Source organism: Coregonus lavaretus (assembly GCF_964263955.1).
Source record: "Coregonus lavaretus genome assembly, chromosome: 24".
Classification (NCBI taxonomy): domain Eukaryota; kingdom Metazoa; phylum Chordata; class Actinopteri; order Salmoniformes; family Salmonidae; genus Coregonus; species Coregonus lavaretus.
The window spans coordinates 38,897,848-38,916,920 of record NC_140011.1 but is presented as its reverse complement, the minus strand read 5'-3'; the positions used below and the strand labels follow the sequence as shown (position 1 = coordinate 38,916,920).

At 43.7% G+C, this 19,073-nt stretch overlaps 1 protein-coding gene and 1 pseudogene across 2 annotated transcripts in view; one reads left to right on the top strand and one right to left on the bottom strand.

Moving 5' to 3' along the window:
• The window catches only part of LOC311099871, a 99,441-nt pseudogene that overhangs the window by 59,547 nt on the left and 20,821 nt on the right, over positions 1-19,073 (top strand). The window lies entirely within an intron of this gene.
• Positions 1,012-14,921, bottom strand: LOC311099351 (platelet-derived growth factor receptor beta-like; the record flags this gene model as incomplete). The annotated part of the gene is made up of 21 exons (XM_084140069.1): positions 1,012-1,180; positions 1,500-1,774; positions 1,883-1,988; positions 2,093-2,180; positions 2,903-3,014; positions 3,975-4,097; positions 4,320-4,432; positions 7,661-7,809; positions 7,912-8,074; positions 8,361-8,471; positions 8,609-8,713; positions 8,855-9,035; positions 9,358-9,452; positions 9,759-9,970; positions 10,408-10,528; positions 10,752-10,867; positions 11,052-11,235; positions 11,444-11,612; positions 11,991-12,121; positions 14,487-14,768; positions 14,873-14,921. 21 exons carry the CDS (start codon positions 14,919-14,921, stop codon positions 1,012-1,014), a joined length of 3,054 nt encoding a protein of 1,017 aa, XP_083996195.1.

Here is a 19,073-nt window from a genome sequence, read left to right as displayed (position 1 = left end):
TACAATCAGTGCCTTTAATATGCTACTGAAACCTGATGGAACAACCCTGACCAACAAATAGCATGAGTACCCTTAGATAGGGTAGACCTGCCTTTAGTTTTGTTACACCTTACGTGTGGATTGATCTACAATACACTTTAACATTTGAAGAATTGGTGCCTCTAGGGCCTTTCAAGAATGTCTGTTTATGATTGTGTTTGCTTAATGTGTGTTGTGTATAATAACGTCTATTTAAATGTGTATATGAATGTGCATTTTGTATTTTAATGTGTATTGTTGTGCTAAACAGGGCTCATCTGGAAAATAGACCTTGGTCTCAGCATCGACTCCCTGTCAACATAAAGGTTAAATAAAAATGTAGTGCTTAATGTTTTTCATCAATTATACAAAACATAATTTAGTCTTAAATTGATAAGGCATTTGATGAGAATGAGAAATGCAAATATAAGAGGCGCAATACTGCAAACTTACAGACGTAGGATCTTAATTTGAGCCTGTTTGCTACAGCAGGAAAATAATCCTGCAGCAACAGGAAATGTGAATTATTATGTGGATTATAATTAATGGACATTTTTGTAAGGGTTGATACATTTTTTGTATGGGAAAATCAAGTCTGAAATTTCGAAGTGGAAATAAAAAATGTCAGAAGCCCTTTTAAACCTCAAATACACTACAAGTTCTCCTGCAACAGGGTGATCAAATTAAGATCCTACATCTGTACATTCTATATAAATTATGTATTCTCTCTTCAAATATACTTATCTTTACAGTTTGGCAACTTCAATTAGATACAAATTGTATATAATATGACCATATCCATTGGCATTCGTCAAACTGCTGACGCTGTTTTTTGTAAATCATAAAATTAAAAGGGAAAGAGTACCTCAAAGATATATATCACCAATATACACACATAATAATGAGAAAAATAGTAAGATAATGTGTTTAGAGTTTAACTAATATACATTGTCCTGTACAGTAGACACTTCTAACATCAGCTCCCTAATGAGGCTACAGGAAAGTCTCCTCCACTTCCGGGGTGCATGGAGACTGGGGGAGCTCGTCTTCTTGTGTTGGGGCAGATACCTCTTCCTCTGTGCTGGCTACTGGCTCTTCTAGGGAGGTTTCTGGCTCTAGGGAGGCTGTATCAGTATCATTCTGGTCAGTCGTGGTAGGAGGGCTAACAATGGAAGGTAGCAGAAAAAAAACAGTGGCTTTACTTTATTACGGCTTTATTACTGTCAGATGAAAATCAATAGAACGGTGTTATCATAAGCCTGAGTGTGGCTGGCCAATTATTGATAACAATAAGCAAGAAAAACAAAAACCCAACGTCCAAAAAGCTTTGAAGGAAAGCTGACATGACATGAGGCAGTGCAGAATTGGGCAATCCTCAAATGCTGCCCCTGACTCATGCAGTCACACTTCCTGTGGCAAACTGGCAGCCACCGGGTTCACAGAATAGACACACACTCTGTGGAGAGAATGTCCTGTGATACCTTGATGTACTCTGTGTGGCGGTGTCCAGCACCTCACCACTTCCTGCTTCTGCCTCTATGGCTACATGGATATCTGGGACGTCGATGATGTATTCAGTCTGGGAGGGGCCAGCCTCCTCCCAGGTCTCCCCTGTCTCCTGCCCTGCTAGATCCCCCGGGGAGACCAAGGAGACGTCCTCTGGAGACACAGCCATGTTCCCTGCTGGTCTAGGTTTGGTCTTGACTATAGCTGGGTGGTCGCTCTTCAGAAAGCTCTCATTCACCTGGGTGTATTTCTGGGACGGTTTGGAAATGATATGTATCTATTAATTGTAGATATACATGAGAAATCAACATATTAAATCGCCGTAGTGTTGAGGATTATCTATCACGGATGTCGGTACCTTTCTATAAGCCTTAGACAGCAGGTTTCCCATCGAATGAACCAGAGAGGAGAACTGTGGCCTCTTCTCCAATTTCTCATCCCAACACTTGCACATGACATCATAGCTGAAAGAAACAAAATCAAACTCAGAGTTAATGTCACCTCGTCCTATGTTTTACTTACAACCACAAACATTCCTACAGACAAAGAGAGACGGACGAGGCCTCACATCTTGTCTGTAGCATGAGCGGGTTTGGCCATCCTATAGCCTGTGTAAAACTGTTGATTCATGGGAATATCAGGATGGGGTGTTCCTCCTGAAGTTAGGCAAAAACAGAGCACATACCTAATATCAAGGCAAAAACAGAGCACATACCTAATATCAAGGCAAAAACAGAGCACATACCTAATATCAAGGCAAAGACAGAGCACATACCTAATATCAAGGCAAAAACAGAGCACATACCTAATATCAAGGCAAAGACAGAACACATACCTAATATCAAGGCAAAAACAGAGCACATACCTAATATCAAGGCAAAAACAGAACACATACCTAATATCAAGGCAAAAACAGAGCACATACCTAATATCAAGGCAAAAACAGAGCACATACCTAATATCAAGGCAAAAACAGAGCACATACCTAATATCAAGGCAAAAACAGAGCACATACCTAATATCAAGGCAAAGACAGAGCACATACCTAATATCAAGGCAAAGACAGAGCACATACCTAATATCAAGGCAAAGACAGAGCACATACCTAATATCAAGGCAAAAACAGAGCACATACCTAATATCAAGGCAAAAACAGAGCACATACCTAATATCAAGGCAAAAACAGAGCACATACCTAATATCAAGGCAAAAACAGAGCACATACCTAATATCAAGGCAAAAACAGAGCACATACCTAATATCAAGGCAAAAACAGAGCACATACCTAATATCAAGACATGCATTCATAAATGACCTCTAGTTGCAATAAAGAAACAATCAAAATACGTCCATAATATGCAGAGAATATTATATTTACCCAGAGTAAAGATCTCCCAAAGCAGAATGCCAAAAGACCAAACATCGCTCAAGGTTGTGTAGATGTTCTGGAAGACACTCTCTGGAGCCATCCACTTCAGTGGCAGGAATGTCTACAATATCAGAGACAAACATGAATATATGCCATTTAGCAGACGCTTTTATCCAAAGCGACGCTTTTATCCAAAGCGACATTCAGTCATGCGTACTGTTAGGTAACCATTGAGCTACAGAGGACATTAGGTAACCCATTTTAGGTTAAGACAGGTGCAATATAGAATTACAGGTGTACTTGTGGCAAATGGCATTCTGTTTGTGGTACAGCGACAATACTTGACATTGTTTTGGTAGTCTGACCAAAGTCCTGTACCGTCTATACCATAATGACTCTGGGAAAGCTGTTTCACATCCTCTCCTGATCTACCACCAAAAAAAAAAAAAACAGCCAAGAAAATAACCTGAGTTCACAGCCCAGATATCCCATAACTGAACTACATTTCTGGCAACAACAACTTCAATCCAGTGGGAAGTTTTAGCATTTAAAAACCCTCAGAACATATTCTATGCCAGCTTTTTTACCTAAAACATATTTTATACTCAGGATGTACAGAATTAACCAGCAAGATAGCAGATCTGTAAAGATATAAAAAAAAAAAAAAAGCTTAAACCAGTTTGCACAAAGTGCGTCACATTAACCCACGCCTGGAAGTTCCTTATAAAAACAGCCTTTCAGTTTCAATCACTTTCACCTCAGAACATAATGGCTGTTTGATGGTTTCTTCCCCTCCATTACTTAGTACACACCAGGGGCGCAACTTTGGTTTTAGAAGTGGGATGACATAATCATATATTTTTTATCCAGCCGGATAAACACTCCAAACAGCCTACCCGACCGCTCGGAGGCGTACGCATGGTCCTAAAGCACACCGTTGCCTCGTTTTGTACCACATTCCAATGATAAAACTGGGGGAACAAAAATAGAATTTCAGAATGTGGGGGGGGGGGGACATGTTTCCTCACGCTCACCCTCTCTATCTCTGTTCAATAAAGTCAAATACCTTAAACATACTCACACTGCCTTTGTCTATGTAGTTGGAGTCATTCATGAGGTCACGGGCCAGGCCAAAGTCACAGATCTTAACCAGCTTTCCCTCACAGATGAGAACGTTTCTGGCAGCCAGGTCATGGTGAACACACTGTGAGGACAGGGACAACAGTTCAGACAAGCTGTTATTGAAGTGTCATGTGGGTTCACTAAGATAATTTCCACGTGGCATCAGTAATTAATGAATGTTTGATGTGACATGGCATGAAATGTTATTACGTGATACTGTATGAATAAGAATGGATTGTGAAACTATTCCATATGTTATTTGAATCTGTTAAAGCGGATATAGACAAGCTGTAATGAGTCATACGTTCTTGGATGACAGGAAGTCCATGCCCTTAGCCACCTGGTAACTGAACCCCACTAGATCGGTGTAGCTCAGAACAGGGGAGTCATTGATAGACGTCGCCACGTCTGCTCTCTCTTGGCATGAGCAACATAACAGAGAACGAACAATAGTCACAAACTATGAGACAAACTGTGCAGACAAATTAACAACTGATGGTTTTGATCAAAGTACTGTTTAAAGGCAATGTCTGGTTACAAATGAGGTTGAAACATGAACAATATCTTATTATGGAAGCTGCTTGCATGTCAAAAATCAAGGTGGAGAGAGAGGCTTCCCTATTTTGGTCTCTTCAGCAGCATTTCAACATCAGAGACAGGGTCTACCCGCCATCTGTTTGACAGGGATGTTGAAATGTCTCCAACACACTATATCAGGCTGAGGGTTAGTGTTGTTTCAACTATATCAGGCTGAGGGTTAGTATTGTTTCCACTATAACAGGCTGAGGGTTAGTATTGTTTCCACTATAACAGGCTGAGGGTTAGTGTTGTTTCCACTATAACAGGCTGAGGGTTAGTATTGTTTCCACTATAACAGGCTGAGGGTTAGTATTGTTTCCACTATAACAGGCTGAGGGTTAGTGTTGTTTCCACTATATCAGGCTGAGGGTTAATGTTGTTTCCACTATAACAGGCTGAGGGTTAATGTTGTTTCCACTTCAGCAGGCTGAGGGTTAGTATTGTTTCCACTATAACAGGCTGAGGGTTAGTATTGTTTCCACTATAACAGGCTGAGGGTTAGTATTGTTTCCACTATATCAGGCTGAGGGTTAGTATTGTTTCCACTATATCAGGCTGAGGGTTAGTATTGTTTCCACTTCAGCAGGCTGAGGGTTAGTATTGTTTCCACTATATCAGGCTGAGGGTTAGTATTGTTTCCACTATAACAGGCTGAGGGTTAGTATTGTTTCCACTATATCAGGCTGAGGGTTAGTATTGTTTCCACTATAACAGGCTGAGGGTTAGTTTGTTTCCACTTCAGCAGGCTGAGGGTTAGTATTGTTTCCACTATATCAGGCTGAGGGTTAGTATTGTTTCCACTTCAGCAGGCTGAGGGTTAGTATTGTTTCCACTATATCAGGCTGAGGGTGTCACGATCGTCATACATAGAGGAGGACCAAGGCGCAGCGTTGAAGGCGAACATATTTATTTATGATAATGATCACACGATCAAAACAACAAAACGATGACGTGACAGTCAATAGTAATACACAAACCAAATACGAACAAGAAACCACAAAGAAAGAGTGCCAAACGGCTACCTAAGTATGACTCCCAATCAGAGACAACGAGCTACAGCCGTCTCTGATTGGGAGCCACCCTGGCCAACATAGATCTACAAAACCCAGAAAGTGAAACCTAGAACACACATAGACTATACACACCCTGGCTCAACATATTAGAGTCCCCAGAGCCAGGGCGTGACAGTACCCCCCCCTAAAGGCGCGGACTCCGACCGCGCCCACCAAACACCACAGGGGAGGGACCGGGTGGGCACTCCGCTTAGGCGGCGGATCCGGCTCCGGGCCTGATCCCCGCTCCCTCTCCAACCCCCCAAAGTACCCCTGGTCCGGTCTGGCCCCGCTGGCCGGAGCTGGACTGCACACTGGTGGAGCGGATTGCTCTAGCTCCGGCGTGAAGCATCTGACTGGTGCCGGACCAGCCACCAGTGGAACAGGCACGGGCCGTGCCGGACTGACGACGCACACCACTGGCTTGGTGTGGGGAGCAGGAGCGGGCCGAGCCGGGCTGTCGAAGCGCACCACTGACTTGGTGCGGGGAGCAGGAACGGGCCGAGCCGGGCTGACGAAGCGCACCACTGACTTGGTGCGGGGAGCAGGAACGGGCCGAGCCGGGCTGACGAAGCGCACCACTGACTTGGTGCGGGGAGCAGGAACGGGCCGAGCCGGGCTGACGAAGCGCACCACTGACTTGGTGCGGGGAGCAGGAACGGGCCGAGCCGGGCTGACGAAGCGCACCACTGACTTGGTGCGGGGAGCAGGAACGGGCCGAGCCGGGCTGACGAAGCGCACCACTGACTTGGTGCGGGGAGCAGGAACAGTCCGGACCGTACTGGGGACACACACCACTGGTCCTACGCCGGGATCTGGAATGGGCCGGACCGGACTGGTAACACACCCCAGTACCTCTCGCCGTGCCTCTACACCTTCCACCCCCTCTTCGACCAGTGGCCCCCGTAACCTGGCGGCCTCCTCTGCCAATCCGCTGGGCCGCTCTGCCGCGGTCTCCTGCTGGCCCGTCGTCCACGGCGTTAGCCCCCCCCTAAAAAATTTCTGGCCGTCTCTCCTACCCGTGGACCAGGTCTCCATGTCCCTCGCCAGCCTTTCGCCCTTCTGCCACAATGTCAAGCCCTTCTCTTCCTCACTCGGCTTGACCCAGTCGAGGAGGCGAAGGAGATCTGCTAGAGATCTCCCTGGCGATGGCTCCTGGACACGCTGCTTGGTCACATCTTGGTGGTTTCTTCTGTCACGATCGTCATACATAGAGGAGGACCAAGGCACAGCGTTGAAGGCGAACATATTTATTTATGATAATGATCACACGATCAAAACAACAAAACGATGACGTGACAGTCAATAGTAATACACAAACCAAATACGAACAAGAAACCACAAAGAAAGAGTGCCAAACGGCTACCTAAGTATGACTCCCAATCAGAGACAACGAGCTACAGCCATCTCTGATTGGGAGCCACCCTGGCCAACATAGATCTACAAAACCCAGAAAGTGAAACCTAGAACACACATAGACTATACACACCCTGGCTCAACATATTAGAGTCCCCAGAGCCAGGGCGTGACAGAGGGTTAGTATTGTTTCCACTATAACAGGCTGAGGGTTAGTATTGTTTCCACTATATCAGGCTGAGGGTTAGTATTGTTTCCACTATAACAGGCTGAGGGTTAGTATTGTTTCCACTATATCAGGCTGAGGGTTAGTATTGTTTCCACTTCAGCAGGCTGAGGGTTAGTATTGTTTCCACTATATCAGGCTGAGGGTTAGTATTGTTTCCACTATATCAGGCTGAGGGTTAGTATTGTTTCCACTATATCAGGCTGAGGGTTAGTATTGTTTCCACTATAACAGGCTGAGGGTTAGTTTGTTTCCACTTCGGCAGGCTGAGGGTTAGTGTTGTTTTCACTATATCAGACGTGTTGTTTGTAGGCTGCTTACCATAATAGGCAGAGATCAACCAAGCTTTCATCAAAACATCTGTAAACAGAATGGCAATCAATGCCTTCTGTTTATAATTAATATTTAGTTGCTATGAACAGGCATCGCTACCTTGTCCTTGGTTGCTGTCCTGATGGTAGGTTGTCTCATAGACTGACGGCTCAATGTCTGCATACTTGATGTTATCGCTCAGCTCTTGCATGGGGACAACATTTAAAGAATCCTCCTTGGTCATGTCCATGTAACCCCCATCGCTCTCTCTGCCAAACACAAAGGGGCACAAATGTCACGCAACAGTAAGTGACAGTATGTCTTTGATTGTGAAGTCAGTAGTGTGTATTTTGGAGGGAAGCAGTCTTGCCTTTTTTTTTGAGATTTGGACTGCACTCTCTGTGCTGTTGCTGCACATGTCAGCATCCCTGTGGTTTCTATCTGCATAGTACTGCAGGAAGGTGTGCTTGTTGCGGTGGAGGTAGTCAGCCAAGTTGCCATAGCGACAGTACTCAGTTATTAGGTAAATAGGTCCTTCAGGACAGAGAAAAATGGGGCAGTTGTTGACACACACACTTTGGCTGACATATGGTAATATGTTAAGGCCTAGATTCAATCCGGACCGCGGAAGATCTGCGTTATAGCGCGATTGACATTTAAAGGTAATTTCCAATTGAGCCGACATATGCAGCGTTTATCATGAATACGGTTTCCACGAACACAAAAACATTGCCTTTAAAAGGTGCACAGACAAAAAAAGAGAATTCGATTGAATCTAACCCTAAGTCGTTAAAGTAGTGGTATGTTTCCCAGTTCCCACCTCGTTTGGTACAGGCCCCCAGTAGGTTGACGATGTTCACATGGGGCCCAAGGTGACTCATTATTTTCAGCTCAGATATCAGAGCCTGAGTCTCACTGCTTCTCGCTGTGGCTGTAAGTCAAAGGTAATAGGAGAACACACAGCGTTGCAATATTAGTCAGTGGTAGAGAAAGAGGACCTAGGTCTGTGGTTTGTGTGTAAAATTGAGGAAATGTTTTGAAGATGTTGGTAAAGCGTAAAGCACTCACACTTGAGCATCTTCACAGCCACTTTGGGGGTGGACTGGGTGTGACCAAGTCCATATACTGTGGCCTCCATGACCCTCCCGAACGCTCCAGGTCCTAGAGTGTGACCTAGTGTGACAGAAAATGAGGTGTACTGTTAGCTTAGCTAATGCCAAATCTATCAATAAAGTATGATTTATACAGTATATAGGCTACAGTATTCACACAATTATGCTAAAACAGATTTCCTGAGTTGTAGTATTCCCTCACCCAGGACCAGGCTGTCTCGGGGCACCTCCCACTCACAGTCATAGGGCAGGTGCATAGGGTCGATGTAGGTGCACTCATGGCCGTCTGAGCTCACTGACTCCATCACCTTCCATCGAATCTCATATATATGATATACTTTATTGTCCCCGACGGGAGATGTGTCTTGGACAATTAAAGAGTGCTGCGGATTCCACATAAATACATAGAATCAAATTGATTCGGCATACATAGAATAACATGACCATCATATACCCACACAAATGTTTGTTATGTCATCAAGGCTGTGACTTAGGTGGCAGTTCAGTTCCACATGAAGACCATTTAGACCTACTGGCCAGACTCCAGTCATCATCCCTAATGTCACAGTCTCATCTTTCAACAGTAGCGTCACTATCAAGACAAATGTGATGGGAAGTGACTTTGGGTCCTTGAAAAGCACTATATATGATAAGGCCCATGTATTAGTATTAGGAGATGGAGATGGATTTCTGTGTGTGCGTCACCTTTCTCCAGAGGGCGATGAGGATGATGAGGAAGATGACGGTAATGACCACCAGGGCTAACACTGCAGCCAGCACAGCCACCTGGGAGAACAGAGCTGCGGACACACACAGAGAGAGAGAGAAGGAGCTCATACAACAGGTGGTCCTCTGTAGCTCAGTTGGTAGAACATGGCTCTTGCAACACCAGGGTAGTGGGTTTGATTCCTGGGACCACCCATATGTAAAATATGTATTTGGATAAAAGCGTCTGCTAATTGACATATTATACACTCTGTTAGTCAAAGAGTATTTTCATCAGTTAATCAAAAGTTATTTGACATCAGTTGTTGATAGTTACTGAAAATACTTATTTTCATTGTGTCATAGTCATTGACTTTAACTAATGCTGAGTCAGTGCTTACAGTTGGAGACGAGTTTGATATCCCAGGCCCTGCGACCTCTGTCGTTGCGGGCCTCACAGCGTACTGACATAACACTCTCCATGGTCTGAAAGGTCAACAGGCTGTGGACCTGGTAGACTCCTGAGGTCTCAATGTAGCTCACGTTCACCTGGATGCTGACGTTGTCTGGATCAGCCAGAAGAGGCTTCCATGCTGTGGTCTTACTGCTGCATCTGGGTGATGAGGTCATAATTGTGGATTATCTTGGTGGTGAGTTGGGGTCAATTCCATTTCAATTCCAGTCAATTCAGAAAGCAGACCAAATTCAAATTCCACTTCCACATTTTCTTCATTGAAAAGCATTGAAGAGAATTGGAATTGGAATTTCAGTTTACTTCTTGAATCGACTGGAACTGAAATGTAATTGACCCCAACCCTGGAAAATATGCTTGTTCAGTTTGTGAGACTTTCTATCTAAGTGAAATATTGGGTGACTGAAAAAAACACTATAGACTATTGAGTGTCTAAAATAAGCAACAGGTCTAACAATTACGACTCTAATGTTTACGGCTGTGACCCTAGTGCTGCACTACCCTCTACAGTTTGAGAGGAGAAAGTCGCAACACAACTGAAGAGGCTGAATATGCTTCATTGTGTTTGTATTTATTACGTTCCCATGCCTTCACAGCTGTACCAGTGAATGGTGGGCGTGGGGACCCCCTCTGTGACACAGAGCACACCGTGGCCCTGGTCCATGTGCTGGTCAGACAGATCTATTATCTTCGAGGGAGCTGCAGGGAGAGGGAATATCCCATGAGACTGTGAAAAGTAAGTAGTGAAACATAGGTAGATCATTGTTTTATCATTAGAAATAAACTGTTCAACATCCTTTAAATTCCAATGTGATAACTCAATAAAGTAAAATGGCTGAGTGAATTGTGATCCCATCTGTAATGTAGACACGTCTAATGCTCCAGAGCGGATAATAATATCTCAGCTGTGTATGTATCTTACCCTTGACCTGCAGGTTAAAGGTTATCTCTTTGACGTCATCTTCATTGGCCACCTGGACGGTGTAGAGACCCATCTGTTCCATCCTGACCCTTACCAAGGACAGAGTACTGAGGTAACTGGAGGTCAAAGGTCAAAAGGAACAGAACACAATCAATATCAATACAACTTTATTGTCCATGTTACAGCGAACAACAGAAATGTGTCTAATTCTATGTATTTATCATGGGGCTTATGCATTGATTGTCATCATAATCAAATATTTTATTCCGTTGGGATGTACATGACATGTATGATGGGTACCTGGTCTTATGCACCTGTTTGGTGTCTATGGATACCGTGTCCCCAGCGAGGGTGGTGTTGTCTCTGGTCCATAGCACCTGAGGTTTGGGATACGCTTCGATCTGCACTGTGAGCTCAATGCTCTCGTACTGCATCGCTGAAACATTGGTGCTGACGGAAGGTTCCAAGTCCACAAAGCCCCGTTCTGTAACATGGCATTGGGATAGAAGATTACTACCTTATAGATACATGACAAGAACCTCAATCAGTTAGTGACTTTCCAAAACAGAAGTACACAAAGCCCATTGAGCCCCCAATGCATAGTATTTCCGCTTTTTCAGTTGATGAATTAAAAAGTGTTACTAGGCTAATGTTGTGAGTTTGGAAAAGCTTTGAGGGCTCAATGGGCTCACCCAGAACAGTGCCAGTGAGATGAACCATGGCTGACTGTCCTGACATGGTGTCCTGTACCCGGCAGATGTACTGGCCAGAGTCCTCCAGAGTAGCACTGGAGATGTTCAAGAAGGAGCGGATTCTGAGCTCCCGGTTCCCAGATAGAAAGTCTGTCAATGGCTCAATTATCTTCAGATGGAAACAAAATATAACAAAAGTAAGAACAGCTTAGCAACAGCATAATTATCAACAAAAAGGAGTTGATTATGCTTGGTAATATGTGTCACATATAATCAGGGGCGCAACTTTGGTTTTAGAAGTGGGGGGGACATATTATTATTATTTATTTTTTATCCAGTCGGATAAACACTCCAAACAGCCTACCCGACCGCTCGGAGGCGTCCTCATGGTCCTAAAGCACACCGTTGCCTCGATTTGTACCACATTCCAATGATAAAACTGGGGGGGACAAAAATGAAATTTCAGAATGTGGGGGGGACATATCCCCCCCGTTCCCAGTGAAAGTTGCGCTCCTGCATATAATCATTCACACAATAGTTCACTCACCTCTTTACGAGGAAACTCCCATCTGAAGTAAACTATCGCTACTTTTTCTACAGTACAATTAACCATCAAGGCCTCGCCTTGTTTCAGCACCGTCTTTGAGAGAGTCATAAAGGTGTTCATGGACTTGGGTACTGGATAGAATAAAACGGAAAGACAGAGGACATCATAACAGGCCCAACATTCATGCGGGCTGGTCTTCAAAAGCATTTTACAGCTAGCTTTTTAAAGACCATTTTAAGAGATCTATTGAGTCACTTCCTTTTGGTCAAAGTTTCACTTTGAGGGTTGTGTTGAGGGTTAGTCCTCTGTAGCTCAATTGGTAGAGCATGGCGCTTGTAACGCCAGGGTAGTGGGTTTGATCCCCGGGACCACCCATACATAAAAATGTATGCACACATGACTGTAAGTCGCTTTGGATAAAAGCGTCTGCTAAATGGCATATTATTATTATTATTGACACAGAGCCTTACCCACAGTGCTGTCAAGTGCAGTCGCAAAAACCATCAAGCGCTATGATGAAACTGGCTCTCATGAGGACCGCCACAGGAAAGGAAGACCCAGAGTTACCTCTGTTGCAGAGGATAAGTTCATTAGAGTTACTAGCCTCAGAAATTGCAGCTCAAATAAATGCAACATCAACTGTTCAGAGGAGACTGTGTGAATCAGGCCTTCATGGTCGAATTACTGCAAAGAAACCACTACTAAAGGACACCGATAAGAAGAAAAGACTTGCTTGGGCCAAGAAAGACGAGCAATGGATATTAGACCAGTGGGAATGTGTCCTTTGGTCTGGAGTCCAACTTGGAGATTTTTGGTTCCAACCGCCGTGTCTTTGTGAGATGCAGTGTGGGTGAACAGATGATCCATGCATGTGTATTTCCCACCTTAAAGCATGGAGGAGGGGGGGTTATGGCGTGGGGGTGCATTGCTGGTGACACTGTTACCTGGCCTCCACAATCCCCCGACCTCAACCAAATTGAGATGGTTTGGGATGAGTCGGACCGCAGAGTGAAGGAAAAGCAGCCAACAAGTGCTCAGCATATGTGGGAACTCCTTCAAGACTGTTGGAAATGCATTCCAGGTGAAGCTGGTTGAGAGAATGCCAAGAGTGTGCAAAGCTGTCATCAAGGCAAAGGGTGGCTATTTGAAGAATCTCAAATATAAAATATATTTTGATATGTTTAACACTTTTTTTGTTTACCACATGATTCCATATGTGTTATTTCATAGTTTTGATGTCTTCACTATTATTCTACAATGTAAAAAATAGGAAAAATCAAGAAAAACCCTTGAATGAGTAGGTGTCCTAAAACTTTTGAGCGGTAGTGTATGTCCACCATATGGAAGGGAAGTCAATTGTGAAACCAGCACTGATTTGTATTAGCTTTGAATTGTCACAGTTTGTCCTTCCATAGTCCTCCTGTAATTGATTCATGGCCTATGATGGCCTAGAATGGTCTAGGATGGCCTAGGATGGTCTAGGATGGTCTAGGATGGGCTAGGATAGTCTAGGATGGCCAAGGATGGTCTAGGATGGCCTAGGATAGTCTAGGGTTGCATAGAATGGCCTAGGATGGTCTAGGATGGGATGGTCTAGGATGGTCTAGGATGGGCTAGGATAGTCTAGGATGGGCTAGGATGGCCTAGGATAGTCTAGGATGGGCTAGGATGGTCTAGGATGGTCTAGGATGGCCTAGGATGGACTAGGATGGTCTAGGATGGTCTAGGATGGGATGGGCTAGGATAGTCTAGGATGGGCTAGGATGGCCTAGGATAGTCTAGGATGGGCTAGGATGGTCTAGGATGGTCTAGGATGGCCTAGGATAGTCTAGGATGGGCTAGGGTGGTCTAGGATGGGATAGGATGGCCTAGGATAGTCTAGGATGGGCTAGGATGGTCTAGGATAGTCTAGGATGGGCTAGGATGGTCTAGGATGGTCTAGGATGGCCTAGGATAGTCTAGGATGGGCTAGGGTGGTCTAGGATGGGATAGGATGGCCTAGGATAGTCTAGGATGGGCTAGGATGGTCTAGGATGGTCTAGGATGGCCTAGGATGGGCTAGGATGGTCTAGGATGGTCTAGGATGGGATAGGATGGTCTAGGATGGTCTAGGATGGGCTAGGATAGTCTAGGATGGGCTAGGATGGCCTAGGATAGTCTAGGATGGGCTAGGATGGTCTAGGATGGTCTAGGATGGCCTAGGATAGTCTAGGATGGGCTAGGATGGTCTAGGATGGGATAGGATGGCCTAGGATAGTCTAGGATGGGCTAGGATGGTCTAGGATGGGATAGGATGGTCTAGGATGGTCTAGCTGTCTATGCCGCTGCCTCCGGATCACATCTAATACATACTGCTATTTCAGAACACTCTCTCCTCTCTACCTCTGTCCCATCCAATAAAAAACTAACAAATACATGAGGAGTGGAACTGCCCCAATCCTTAAAAACAACACACAAAAAAACAATAGAAGGTTCATACAGGGTGTTTAGTCTCACCCGGTACAAACACTGAAATGTCCTTGGTCTCCTCTGTCGAGGACTCCTCACAGACGTAGTTCCCAGAGTGTCTCCAGGTGACGTTGTGGAGGACCAGCACACTGGTGGTTCCCCTGTTCTCCACAGACACTCCCTCCAGGCTGGGGTCATGGGCAGACTTCCAGGTCACCTTGCTCCAACCAGAACAGACCACTGTGAAGGAGGAGTTGGTGCTCAGTGTGACCTCCTTCTCGCTGGGGCTGAGCTCCAAACTGAGGCTCTCTGGACAAAACTGCAGGAGCACTGGGAAATAATGAGATAAACAACACAGACACATGTTACAAATGTACAGTCTTGATCAATTACAATGTAACTACAGTGTAAAATCACATTTAGCTTTTTCTTACCTGCAAAGATGGCCACCAAAGATAGAGCCTTTGCCAAGCTCACCTCCATAGTGTCAGCTAAATTGATGATACACTCTGTTAAATAAAATACAAATGTGAAGGAGTCATGTTAAATAAAATACAAATGTGAAGGAGTCATGTTAAATAAAATACAAATGTGAAGGAGTCACGTTAAATAAAATACAAATGTGAAGGAGTCATGTTAAATAAAATACAAATGTGAAGGAGTCATGTTAAATAAAATTCAAATGTGAAGCAGTCATGTTAAATAAAAGAAAAATGTGAAGGAGTCATGTTAAATAAAATACAAATGTGAAGGGGTCATGTTAAATCAATGACAAATGTGACGGAGTCATGTTAAATAAAATACAAATGTGAAGGAGTCATGTTAAATAAAATACAAATGTGAAGGAGTCATGTTAAATAAAATACAAATGTGATGGAGTCATGTTAAATAAAATACAAATGTGAAGGAGTCATGTTAAATAAAATACAAATGTGATGGAGTCAGTAAAAGAGTGTAGAGAGAGAGGCCTTTGAATAATGCGAGACTCACTATATTATGTTTTTAAAGGGTGGGGGATTGCCTAGTCACTTTATCTCTACCTATATGTACACATCTACCTCAATTACCTCGTACCCCTGCACATCGACTCGGTACTGGTACCCCGTTACTCATTGTGTATTTATTCCTTGTGTTATTTTTTTTCTATTATTTCTCTATTTTCTTTCTCTCTGCATTGTTGGGAAGGCTCTTAAGTGAGCATTTCACTGTTAGTCCACACCTGTTTTTTATGAAGCATGTGACAAATAGTATTATTTTCCCGCAAAAATCCTTTCTGAATTGAAATGTAATCTGATTCCAATATTTCTGCTGTTAACGTAACTGATTATAGTTACAGTTTTTTTGCAATCAGATTACATGTAATCAGTTACTTCCCAACCCTGATTGAGAGGCATATTTGTAGTTTTCAGTATTGAGCATGTGTTAATCTGTGACCCAAACAAGGCCTTAATTAATTTGACACATTTTCCATGTAGTGTCTGAATTGAAGGTAGGTGGTGGTTTTACAGTAATGGGTTGACAGTGTTTAATGCAGTAAAGGGAAATAAGTAGCTTGTAAAGACGGAAGGGTGCATGGGCATGAAACTCGACTGAAATGTACAGAATAATAAAATGTCGGTCAATTATGCTAGTGAAACCGCAGTTGAATAGTCAATCAGTGGAGGTCAGTGCCATTTAAGATGAGGGAGGACGATTGTTTTTCATGAGCATGACCTTATTTCTATTACAGCATATTGGATGACTGTCATTCATATTCCATTCACCCAGTTCAATGTAACAGCGATACGTTTAGGCTACTACATGATACTCTAATTTTCCCTGTACCCATCATGACGTTGCTACAACCTAGCCTATGAATGAAAGTGTACAACGTAGGTGCACACAGGTCGAGAGACAAATTTGAGGTGACAGACAGTGACACATGGACAGACAGTGACACATTCAATACCGCCTTGCACACTCTTGCCTGCATCTAGCTGATATAGGGTGTAATCATTGGTCCAACAGTTGCAAACGAGAGTTTCTATTGGACAAATTCAGGTATGTTTATCCCCGTTTTGTTCCGTTTGCTTCCATTTAAGAAACATTTTTCAACAGAATCGTCGGAATGAATACACCCCTGATCACGCGTAAACACAGTTCACTTTCATAGCAGACACGTTGTTTTCCTTCTCGCATCTATGCGCTCTCCTCCTCTCACATCTTCCCTTTGCTTGTGGACTTCAATGCACAACACATGTGACCATGAGAAAAAACCTTTCCAAGCCAAACCGCTAAACACAGCCTACATCGTTGTCACTATATTAGCTAAAGTAACGTCATAGTCAGCATAGCTAATAGAACTAACGCGTTAGTAAACCCGCTACAATAATGCAGTAATGTTACAGTGTACAGTCAGTAAGCAGTTACATTGGCGGGCCCCGATGGCAATAAATTAGTAAAACCAAAAGCTTACCTTGACTTGGAAGAGTTCCAGTGTTGTGTCATAGCCAGCTAGCTAACATAGCATCGCTCTGTTTGAGCAGGGTGTTTCAGTGGGCTAAACTAGCTAGTTGCATTTGCTAGCTAAGTAAGTGAAACTGAAAGTGAAAAAAAATGACAAAATCTCTCTCTCTATTTCTCTCTTGCTTCTCTTTCATTTTGGAAGAAATTAATTTGTTAAAAACTGTTCAACTACTGTCTTTCTCTCTCTTTGAGTCAACTACATTTTATGCACTGCAGTGCTAGCTAGCTGTAGCTTATGCTTTTAGTACCAGATTAATTATCTGATCCTTTGATTGGGTGGACAACATGTCAGTTCATGCTGCAAGAGCTCTGGTAGGTTGGAGGACATCCTCCGGAAGTTGTCATAATTACTGTGTAAGTCTATGGAAGGGGGTGAGAACCATGAACCTCCTAGGTTTTGTTTTGAAGTCAATATACCCAGAGGAGGACGGAAGCTAGCTGTCCTCCGGCTACACCATGGTGCTACCCTACACAGTGCTTTTGAGGCTACTGTAGACATTTTACATTTTAGTCATTTAGCAGATGCTCTTATCCAGAGCAGAGAAACCAGTAACGTCTCACAGACAAACCTGTGGGTTGGCAGTTGCAAAATAGTCTGGGCTGGTTGCAGACAGAGAGAAGCAGCCGTGAAACCCCCCTTGTCGTGTCGTGTGTTCGAATAAGAGAGAGAACAACAAATATGATAAGGACAATATGGCCGTCACTTACCTTGGGAGAGTGCCTGACCACCTTTTTCAACACCCTGTCTTGTCTGTTGACCAGTAGGATAGCTATCTGTGCTCCTGTATCATATCTGAGTTGGAGAGAAGTCCTTAATGTTGATGTTGAGTGAGCTCCTTCAATCTGCAGCGAGATATAGGTAGAAACCTTCAATCAGGAGTGTGCCTTAGGAGAGTGTACGGGAAGTAAGCTCCTATGCATTCATAAAAACTCCCGCAATACCCAACAATCCAATCCTCTTGAAGCCATTAGGGTCAACAGTTTCTCCTCGTCCTTGAATAGGACGGCGTTCTGGCTAGACTTGCTGTGTCCATTCTAACAAAAAGAGGACAAAAAAAGCAAAAGCTTATCTATTGGCAGAAGTCTGTTATCACCTTGAAAGTCAATATTCTTCTGTTTTCCGATCGAGTGCTGAGAGAAGGGCTCCTGCTGTTCTTTGAGGCTATACTGAAAGGTACTCTCTGCATCTGTTTTCAATCTTGGCTTTTCACCCCTTCTTTTTATTCTCCCTTCTCAGGATGTGAGTGGATGCCTAGAGATCTCATGGCTCTCGCCAGCAGCTGAGCTTTTTTTTTTATTTGTGGGATTTTTTGTAGTGGGGGAAGGGGAGGCAGGGTCAGTGAAGAGATTTAACTGATCTCTGTAAAGTCACTCTTGGACAGACAATGTCTAAATGTTCAGTGTGTGTGTGTGTGTGTGTGTGTGTGTGTGTGTGTGTGTGTGTGTGTGTGTGTGTGTGTGTCTTAGTTGAATCAACACTTTTTTGGAGATTCCACTTCAAACTAATTTACCTGTACTGTGTATGGTATCATATTCATATGGAATTTCCCCCATAGCACTGCTGTAGAGAGATGTTAGTACTGGCATGTTCCTGCTGTCTCTGACAGAGCAGTGTTTGTCATGGCTCTGCTCTGTGGAGGACACACACACATGCACATACACACACACACAGACAGGAAATGAGGCAGACCCTGATTGCTGACCTGACCAGTTTTAGACCAGTGTGTGTGGGGTATCCGTCACCTCCCTACTCAGCATGCAGACAGAGGCCAACATATTCTACTGCTGCCTTTAAGGTGGGTATACATTGCCTTCGGAAAGTATTCAGACCCCTTGACTTTTTCCACATTTTGTTAGGTTACAGCCTTATTCTAAAATGGATTAAATAAATAAAAATCCTCAGCAAACTACACACAATACCCCATGATGACAAAGCGAAAACAGGTTTTTAGACATTTTAGCAAATGTATTAAAAATATTAAAGAGAAATACCTTATTTACATAAGTATTCAGACCCTTTGCTATGAGACTTGAAATTGAGCTCAGGTGCATCCTGTTTCCATTGATCATTCTTGAGATGTTTCTACAACTTGATTGGAGTCCACCTGTGGTAAATTAAATTGATAGGAC